General features: G+C 38.1%; 2 protein-coding genes across 6 annotated transcripts in view; one reads left to right on the top strand and one right to left on the bottom strand.

Moving 5' to 3' along the window:
- On the top strand, window positions 1–4,938 carry LOC108549269 (solute carrier family 41 member 1). Of its 2 annotated transcripts, XM_017902566.1 has the most exons (8): window positions 9–78; window positions 514–798; window positions 898–1,159; window positions 1,619–2,069; window positions 2,237–2,416; window positions 3,434–3,873; window positions 4,015–4,235; window positions 4,354–4,938. In XM_017902566.1, exons 3-8 carry the CDS (start codon window positions 1,071–1,073, stop codon window positions 4,692–4,694), a joined length of 1,722 nt encoding a protein of 573 aa, XP_017758055.1. In that variant the 5' UTR covers window positions 9–78; window positions 514–798; window positions 898–1,070; the 3' UTR covers window positions 4,695–4,938. The 2 variants fall into 2 exon arrangements, with proteins under 2 accessions (XP_017758053.1, XP_017758055.1); XM_017902564.1 differs by lacking the exon at window positions 514–798 and having other exon boundaries at window positions 1–78; window positions 1,019–1,159.
- A 2,304-nt stretch (window positions 4,939–7,242) lies between these two features.
- The window catches only part of LOC108549341 (RNA exonuclease 1 homolog), a 5,964-nt gene continuing 3,476 nt past the window's right edge, over window positions 7,243–9,730 (bottom strand). For 3 of the 4 annotated variants that reach the window (XM_017902694.1, XM_017902696.1, XM_017902695.1), the window contains 6 exons: window positions 9,698–9,730; window positions 9,151–9,621; window positions 8,769–9,066; window positions 8,158–8,320; window positions 7,734–7,993; window positions 7,243–7,655 (listed from right to left, as the gene is read on the bottom strand). In XM_017902694.1, the coding sequence (XP_017758183.1) occupies window positions 7,570–7,655; window positions 7,734–7,993; window positions 8,158–8,320; window positions 8,769–9,066; window positions 9,151–9,621; window positions 9,698–9,730 (1,311 nt within the window). In that variant the 3' untranslated portion in view covers window positions 7,243–7,569. The remainder of the gene's footprint in view (window positions 7,656–7,733; window positions 7,994–8,157; window positions 8,321–8,768; window positions 9,067–9,150; window positions 9,622–9,697) is intronic. The other variant, XR_001890311.1, reaches the window with a different exon arrangement.

Here is a 9,730-nt window from a genome sequence, read left to right as displayed (position 1 = left end):
TTGAAAGTCAGGTTTTCCGAGTCTATGAATCTGGTTAAGATTCTATACATCGTCAAGGACCCCCTTACAAAAGTACAGGTATGATCAAACTATCGATGTACATTCAAGCATGATTTGTTTCGTAACTTTTTTTCTAAATTTAAATGTTCCTTTTCCCCGAAGTATATTCCTTACGTAAACAGCAGGGACGCTAATCAACATCCTATAATCGGTAAAACACACATTTTACACATTCTCTCTCTCTCTCTCTCTCTCTCTCTCTCTCTCTCTCTCTCTCTCTGTCCCTCTTCTCTGTTATTTTTTCTTTTTCTCTTTTCACTTATTCTCGAGTCAAACAATAAGGTTTGATGTAACATTACATTACAGACACATTTAATATTTTTGTAGACAATAATTTTATTTGTATAATCGTCGACTATAAATGTCTTTTATAGTTTTGTGTGAAAATAACGTTCAGTTCTCTTTGACTTCTAATTCTATCGTTTAAAAATATCTATGTGACTATGCACACAGTGATCAAACGTAAAATCATCCAAGTTCGGCGATCAGGATCGCGATGGTAACGATTATCATGATATTCCTGTGTCACATAACACGAACGAAATGTATGTTGGTCCAATAGAACGAACACCCTTCTTTACGAAATGATTAGTGACAAAGATAAACTACAAAATGAAAAATAACGAACAATGCAATATGAATAAAAAAGGGAGAGCAATGAAATCAAAAGTAACGGCCGACAATATACCACGTGTGAAATATAATGAACGCAGCGATCGAATCATCGGAAGATGTTTGGTACGAGCAATGCAAATACCGCAGAAATCGCAAAATACAAAATCTGACTTGCTTATGATACTAAAAGTTGACGCGTATTAATTTCGACGTGCCTTACAGTGGTTCCGAGCGAATCAAACTAAAGATATCGTCCCTCGCTGGTTACGTAATTTGCTCGATTCTTGTCCTGAAATACAACTACAACGAGTGAACATTTAGACAAGCGTTATCATTCTCAAAGGAGAATGGCTATATATCCGTGGCAGCGAGTCGCACGGTGTCCTCAGTAGAAGATGATAGAGGACCAGGTGCATCAACATCCGGTACGACTACCTCCCGACAAGCACGCCCATGTCGATGTTACAGGAGCCAAATTCGAAAAGTATGTTCCACGATTACTATTATTTCAGTTTCGATATTAAATTCATACACAAATCGCATACCTCGAATGTTAATAAATAAATTAACCGTGTCAATAAATAAGTTATCAACATTCGATCAAAGTTTAATCACCATGAACCTTGACGAGTTATCTCTGATATAATTACGGTGTACTTACGTTCCGCTATATTTGCGATTCGATTATTTTTTCACACTGTACTTTTATTACTGCTGTACCTATACGTTTCCTCTCTCTCCCTCCCTCTTTCTCTCTCTCTCTCTCTCTCTCTCTCTCTCTCTCTCTCTCTCTTTCTCTCTCTCGCGCGCGCGCTCTCGCTCTCACGCATCCACGTACACGTATTTTATGTATATGCAAACGTGCGTATGCGCGCGCGTGTGTGCACTCAAATACGTATATAAACACACACACATCTAATTTATATTAACTTTTTGTTAACAGTGAACAATGTAAAGAACCTCTGCTTTCCGAAAAGCAAACTTCCCACAGGGTAACACCAGTGGATACTCGTTCGCGCACTATCTCGGAATCAACAATCGGAAACGTGACTATGGGTACGACTTCAGCTACAAGTACGAGTATGATCACGGTCACGGGTATGGGTACAGGCACAAATCCGAACGCATGGATGGACACTGCTGTTGGGGTTAATACTACGACTGATCCCACTGATAAATCTGTGGAAGAAGATTCCGTAGAAGTACCCATCTTCGATGAGGGAACTACCGATAGCAGCCGTCTTCCCGACGTTGTAGCTGAGAGTAAAATTTACGGTGTAACCGAGGACGAACCCCTTGAATCGTACCTGGCGATCACTATACAAGTTTTCATACCGTTTCTCATCGCAGGCCTGGGCATGGTGGGAGCTGGACTAGTTTTAGATTTGGTTCATGTATGAATGCTTGTTCCTTCATTCTAGTCTCTTCTTTCTTTTATCCAATTTATATCGCTCTCTTTCACTGTCACTTTTATTTCTTTCTTTCCTTCTTTCTTTCTTCGATCAATACCGTAGCTTACGATCTAACATAATTAGGTTCTTTTATTCGTCACATTTTTCAGCACTGGGTTGTGTTCGAAGAAGTGAGCGAACTCATGATTCTGGTACCAGCACTGTTGGGTTTAAAAGGAAATTTGGAAATGACTCTCGCATCTCGCCTTTCGACTCAAGCAAATCTCGGGCATATGGACACACCGAAACAACAATGGTACATGATCGTTGGAAACCTCGTTTTGATTCAAGTGAGTCGCATTCACATTCTATTTTTACTCTTTCCTTGATTTTTATCCAGCAAATATCGTTTCGGATTTGTCTCTGTCTCTGTCTCTCTGTCTCTCTGTCTGTCTGTCTGTCTGTCTGTCTGTCTCTCTCTCTCTCTCCCCCCTCCCCCCCTCTCTCTATCTATCTATCTATCTATCTATCTATCTATCTGTCTGTCTGTCTGTCCGTCTGTCCGTCTGTCTGTCTGTCCGTCTATCCGTCCGTCTATCTATCTATCTATCTATCTATCTCACTATATCCCCTCTGAATCCTTGCCACTCTCTTCTTCTTACTATCTACCTACCCCTTTTCCAATCGTATTATCCTATGTCGTTATTAATCTTTCTACGGATAGTTATGAACCTTTCAGATCGTTTGTTCACTTTCACCCTGTCATCTTGTGTCGTGTTTTTTCTTTTATCGACGATTATTTTATTGGTCATTTTAATCAAATGTTTGTCACATCTTACGGTATTTACCATTATTAGTCACGAAAATTATTCCAAATTAGATACCTATACTGGTAAAGTACCGTGACTTATGGTTGTTACCTTATCATTGGCGCCACGATTTTATTTGATTATACGCGTTCAACGCGTCAACGATAAATGACCTTCGGAAATAAACGTCACATTTGTTGTTCTGTAGAAATCGACATGAGAATATTTACCGCGAAATATATTTTTAATTGCGTTTTACTTTTACCTTTTCTATTAAATCAATCTTATTTCTCATTATTTTCCATATTAATTTCCAATAATCTTCTAATCAGGTATTTCGATAGTTGCAGAGATATTACCAATATTACGAAATCACGAAATCACGAAATCACGAAATCACGAAAACACGAAATCAACGTTCTCGGAATATTTAAACGGGAAATCGTGTACGGAAATAACTATTTATAATACGATGCGATAGTTTTCTATCTCGTTACTTCTATTACTTTTACTTTTCGCTGTGATGTTTGTGTAATGAAAATCAGTTCGTGTTGGCAGTGCCAGGCGATAGTGGTTGGATTTCTGGGCTCTGTGGTGGCGATCGTAATGGGGGCGTTTCGGAACGGTAGCATCTCGTTGGATCACGCATACCTATTGTGTGCAAGTAGCCTAGTTACCGCGTCCCTGGCTTCCTTCGTCCTCGGATTAATAACCGCAGGTGTGATTGTTTTCTCCCGTCATTGTCACATAAATCCGGATAACGTCGCGACCCCGATTGCCGCGAGTCTTGGGGACATCACATCTTTAGCTTTGCTTTCTTGGATATCTACGATTCTCTACGAATCAATAAATAAACAAGATTGGGTCGCGCCCCTTGTGATCGCTTGCTACATCCTAGTCACACCGCTCTGGGTATGGATCGCCAAGAGAAACAAGTATACCAACGATGTACTCTACTCCGGATGGACTCCTGTCATGATCGCTATGTTGATCAGTAGGTGAGTACCAGTGATATTTCATTTTTCGTTTCATCTTCACGAGTGTCAGAAATGGCCCAACCTAGTGTCACTAGACTGAAAGAAATGATACGAAACGGCGATTAAAGTATACACGAATGATCACTCTTCTTGATCAAACAGCTGCGGTGGTCTAATACTTGAATTCATGGTGTCACGTTTCGAAAATCTCACCGTTTTCCAACCGGTGATCAACGGCGTCGGTGGAAATTTGGTAGCTGTGCAAGCAAGCAGAATATCCACAGCCCTTCACAAGCAAGCCGAGCTAGGAACGCTTCTAATTCCACCGGGTCACACGCATCCTGTTATTTTCATCACACCTATCGCTAACTTCTTTGGCAAAGGTAATAACCATCAAGTTGGTTGGCCATCGTAGAAAACGTTTTCTCCCGCGCTATCTCAACCGTCTACCGTTAAACTCCACCCAATTAGTAATACTTTTTCTTTTTCTTTGCTTCTTAGGTATGCACGCGAGGACAACAAGGGTTCTAATGGCGATGGTTATACCAGGACATATAATTTTTATTTATCTAATCAATTATATGAAGGATGGCAATGCTTCGTTGACGCCTCTCTTCGTTTTTGTTTACTTGTGTGCCGCCATGCTGCAGGTTGCAGCTCTCCTCTACATTGCTTACATAATGATACATTGGATGTGGAAGCGAAAAATCGATCCCGACAATTCAGCCATTCCATATTTGACGGCAATGGGAGATCTATTAGGCATCAGTTTGTTGGCTATTGCTTTTCAATTCCTCTATCTCGTTGGAGATCAAGATTCTGATCGAACCATCTCTCCGTAAATCTTTCTTTTCTTTTCAATCGAACGCAAATATTTTCTTCGTTGCTTCTAACCAGACGACGATTCATATCGATATATCGCAAAAAATATCTTCTCTCGGAAAAAGGATAATTAAATATAATCGATTATATTTCTTCCATTGTTATCATCATCAACCATACCGCGAAATTTCGTTACCGTCACTATCGCCATCGCCATCGCCATCGCCATCGCCATCGTCATCGTCATCGTCATCGTCATCGTCATCGTCATCGTCATCGTCATCGTCATCGTCATCGTCATCGTCATCGTCATCGTCATCGTCATCGTCATCGTCATCGTCATCGTCATCGTCATCGTCATCGTCATCGTCATCGTCATCGTTATTACTATCAACATCATTGTCGTCATCCTCGTCGCGGTCGTCGGCGTCGTCGACGACATCGTTACGCGTTTCACGTTTTTCAGTGTATAAGGAAAATCAAAAGTTAGTTAGCTGTTCTGTTAGCACAGCGTATGAAAAGGTAATGTTTCCTCCAAACAACAAAGCAATACTTTGAAAAAATTTACATGCAACCGAATCAAGGCTAATTTTTAATAAGGCTGTGCTTTTACGAAAGTATATTCTATAATATTTCCTCGATAATCGGATAAATTAGACACGCATATCCTCTCGTTCGAAATGTTTTTCTTTAAATTGAACCGAATTCTCCTCCAATTGACTCAATTCGAGTTAACTCGACACAATTTGATTCGATCTAGTTTGGTTTGCTACTTAGTCCGCCATATGTATGTCATAATGGTGCCGCGATATACCAATTTTCCTTTTCATCTAGTCGTTGGAGGAATAAGTTCGTTATAATTCAACTGTTAAAGACGTCAGGTCCTAGTTTTTAATTGTAAATAATTTAAAATCAATGGACAGGTCGCAAAAAGTGTGATTACAGATAGATAGAGGAAAGAACATTCAAAAACCGGAATGTGAAACGATTCAAGGAAAATATCTCGATATACTGTTTCGAATTAACGAATATTCTTTTTCCTCATCAGTCGTTAAGACGAATACGTTACGAACTTAATGAAACATGCATAGGCATATACATAATTCGTAACGTCGATATGATGTGTACGTGTCTTCGAATAGTTGCCTTCGTATACGGTGAAAATTAGATGATTTAAATATCGAGTAATATCCACGCAAACTATTTTTGAACGCTTTGAAAACCTGCCAAAATGGCCGACTCTCATTGTAATATTCCTTAACGCATTCTCAATCATGCAACAAAATTAATCACGGTACGACATTATGAAAGTCGGTATGTCGCTATAATAGTTGGTGCGTACACGATTACTCTAGTCTATAATTCCGCGGGTCTTCCACCCAAGCTAGCCGACGATCGACCCGACCAAATGTATTTTCGCTATATACACAACGATCCGAGATTGTATCCGATATCACGAAATAAGAGTCGGGATTATACATCTTTCGCCATAGGAGTTTTCTTCACGAGTGTCGCCAATACATACATTTCTTAAAATATCATGCAAACGTACTTCTTTTATTTCATCTTCTGTTTACACGCATACGTGACCGCAGCATATGTCTGACATTTGGGAAACATTGTAACAACTAGTAAGAGAAACACACCAAAGATTAGGCTATAAATATATCTTGACAATAATATTTCTTTGAAGGAGGCAGATAGACTATTTTTTACCCAACACGAACGAAAGATATAAACTAAAACGCTTTCTTTTACATGTATAGGCACAGATTATGATCATCACCTCGTTCTAAGAAAATATCCAAGTAAAATATTTCATGAATCTTTCCCAATACCTTTCTCTTTCGAGAATGCCGGTATTCGCGTACCCACAATTATCATGAAATATTTTCCTTACAATTATTCTTAAGCCTCGAACGAGCCAAGATAAGGAGGCGCACCGGACTTGTAGGCGAATGCATACATATGAACACGATAAATTACTAGAAGATATTCCAAAGGATAATTAATTTTTAGTACGGTGCTAACCAAAACAAAGTCGATTTACCACGGCAAAATGCATGCGAGCTACTGCAAAACCAACGACGCAAATAACGAAACAAGCTCGCTTATTCACGTCAATGGTACCTGTTCTTCGTCGAAATATACGCATTGTAAAATGCCTTTGTTCGCTCCAACGAGTCAAAAAAAAAAATAAGATCGTTAATCATTTTTCAATGATAAGTTTCAAATCGAGATACCATGCTGGTACAAAGCGAATGAACGCACATTTCAACGAAACATCGATGTAGTTTTATATAATAAAATTGGATAAAGGAAAAAAAAAAAAAAGAAAAAAAAGAAAAACCAAACAAATGTCTTCTTTATACGTTACTTACCGCTTACTACCTATAACTATCTATCTACAAACTACTTTAATTTCCTTAAAATATAGTTGAAAATGTAAGAAATTGCAAACTTCCACACGTACAAAATATTCAAGTTCGTTTATTGCAAGACTTTTAACCTCCAAAAATAAGTTCACATCTTGTACAGTTTCGAAGACAATTAAAGAAACAGATGCAACGCAGGTACCCCTACATCGTTCTATTTACATTCGAACGATTCAAAATTCAAAGCGCAATAATAACGAAATCTTATAAAAGTATGAATTGCGCGCGATGAAAAGGGCGAACGTGTACTATCGTAGAACCGTGAATGTAATTCGTAGATGAGCGGTCATTCTGTAATAATCGATTCTACAATTAATCTGATATATGTATATCACATATTTATACATGAAAAACTATAATACAACGCATACGGTAATTCAAAAAAGAGATTATCATCGTTTCGTAAACCATGAAATCATAAGCTGTACACGATTCAGTCTGACGGTACTTGTAATTTCGTCTATTGTAATTTTGCTTCCTCCTTTGCTTTCCATAAAATTAATTCCATACAAGCGATAGCATCCTCTTTACTATCGTGTCCACCAACTATAACATTAAATAACATCCTTAAATAACATTAAATACCGATGAATAAAAACACCGAATAAACGATTCTGAACTAACCGTCATTTTGGATGAGCTTCCTTAAATATTCCGAACAAAGATTCTTCAAAGCCCTCTTTTGTGGATATCCATTTTTGTGCGGAAACATTACGCTCGTATCAACCACAGTATCGTGCAAAAGCTTTAAAGCTTTAAAATCACTTTCTAAACTGTGACCCACTAGTATGGTCTTTTCTGAAAACATCGTCAATAATGTCGCTTGGACGTCTAATAACGTTGTTGTCACATCCTTCATATCTTCTTCTGTAATTCCGGAAAACCTGCACATGATTATTTGTGACAATCGCATAAAGAGAATGCAAATAGCTGGAAACAGAATTTTCTATACTTATGCACATTTAAAAAGAAGGAAAAGACGAAACAGAGAAAAAAATAGGGATACAAGGTAAAGAAAAGTGGGAAAAGTATGTCAATAGTTTTTTACCTTGTATTATAATCGATTATTGGATTTTGCGGATTAACTAACGTTTCATATACCACACTGCAATCTTCATCGATAACTGTTATTCTAGTCAGTTCCAATCCTTGAGTTGTATAACACATTTCGCAATCGAGTGCATACACCCCTTGTTCCTCAATTGGTGTATCTTAACAACGAAAAAAAATAACAGTAACTGTATAAATAGACAACTACAATCAAAACAAAACAAAAGGTCAACACCGACAAAATGAAAAAGAGAAAGAAGAAAATAGCAACAAAAATGAGGAGGACGACGACGACGACGACGACGACGACGATGACGACGATGACGACGACGACGACGACGATGATGACGACGACGATGACGACGACGACGACGACGACGATGACGATGACGATGACGATGACGATGACGATGATGATGATGATGATGATGATGATGATGATGATGATGATGATGATGATGATGATGATGATGATGATAATTGATGATGATGATGATGATGATGATGATGATGACAGAGAGACAAGAAATGATGCATACGAATTAAAACTGAGAAAAAAAAAAACAAGAGAGAGAAAGGTCAAAAGAAATATAAACGTTTGCAGGTTACCTTTAGGTAAAGTTTTCACGTAACCTCGAAGGTTTTCATAATCTGTATAATCCCAAACATGTGTTTTTGCATCACAACAACCAGTTGCAGATCCATATTGTTGACAACAACTATATTTGCCTTCACCTTTAATTGTGAATTTTCTACCCCAATGATATATACAGTTCTGTGGTTGCAAAGCAAATCCTTGTCTATCAATCATGTAAGTTTGACCACATCGACTACAAACTCTTTCATTAGGCACTTTTGACAAAATACTTTGATTTCGCGAGTTGATTACATAAACTTTAGCACGTCCCTGCAACCAAAACAAATGAAACAATAACACAAAAAAATAACATATTTTATTGTCTTTTCCAAAAGTCCTTTACACTCTATTTACCTTGTGACCATCTGGATGTGAACGAGGAAATCCATTATCTCGAAGTTGTTGTTCCGTCATTATCCATTTTTTTAACATACCATATAGAGCTGTACCTCTAAATTTTGTAATGGATTTCTTTGTCTTAAGTACACTCCAGGAACCTTTAGCTTTCCCGGTAAGTACTGCTTCATGGGATACCATACTACTTCCTGGCATTGTCGTTGTATTATTATCCCCAGATGAATTTTGATCAATTTCTTTCCTCAATCTATGCGCAGCAAGCATACAGGAATTTTTGTATACAGTTAACGCTTTACATCGTTCGTGACAAGCGTGTTCTTCTTTAACCGCTCGTTGTGCCGCATCCTCAGCATTCGTATAAATTAACACGCATACATCATGCATCATATTTACGTAATATTGACGAACATTTAAAGGAAATTTTTGAGTAGTTACTTGCAACGGTTCAGGACGTATTAATTGAGGAACCTAAAACATGATAAAAAAAAAGTCATCATCTAACGCTATTTTACATACAATCAGTTCTAAAACAACGTGTACAGACCACTTGTGGAACATGAGCGACTCGCACACCGCT

The sequence above is a fragment of the Eufriesea mexicana genome, unplaced genomic scaffold, assembly GCF_001483705.2.
Source record: "Eufriesea mexicana isolate 0111107269 unplaced genomic scaffold, ASM148370v2 scaffold1837, whole genome shotgun sequence".
Taxonomy (NCBI): Eukaryota; Metazoa; Arthropoda; class Insecta; order Hymenoptera; family Apidae; genus Eufriesea; species Eufriesea mexicana.
The sequence above is the reverse complement of the archived record's forward strand: the minus strand, read 5'-3'. Positions and strand labels throughout refer to the sequence as shown.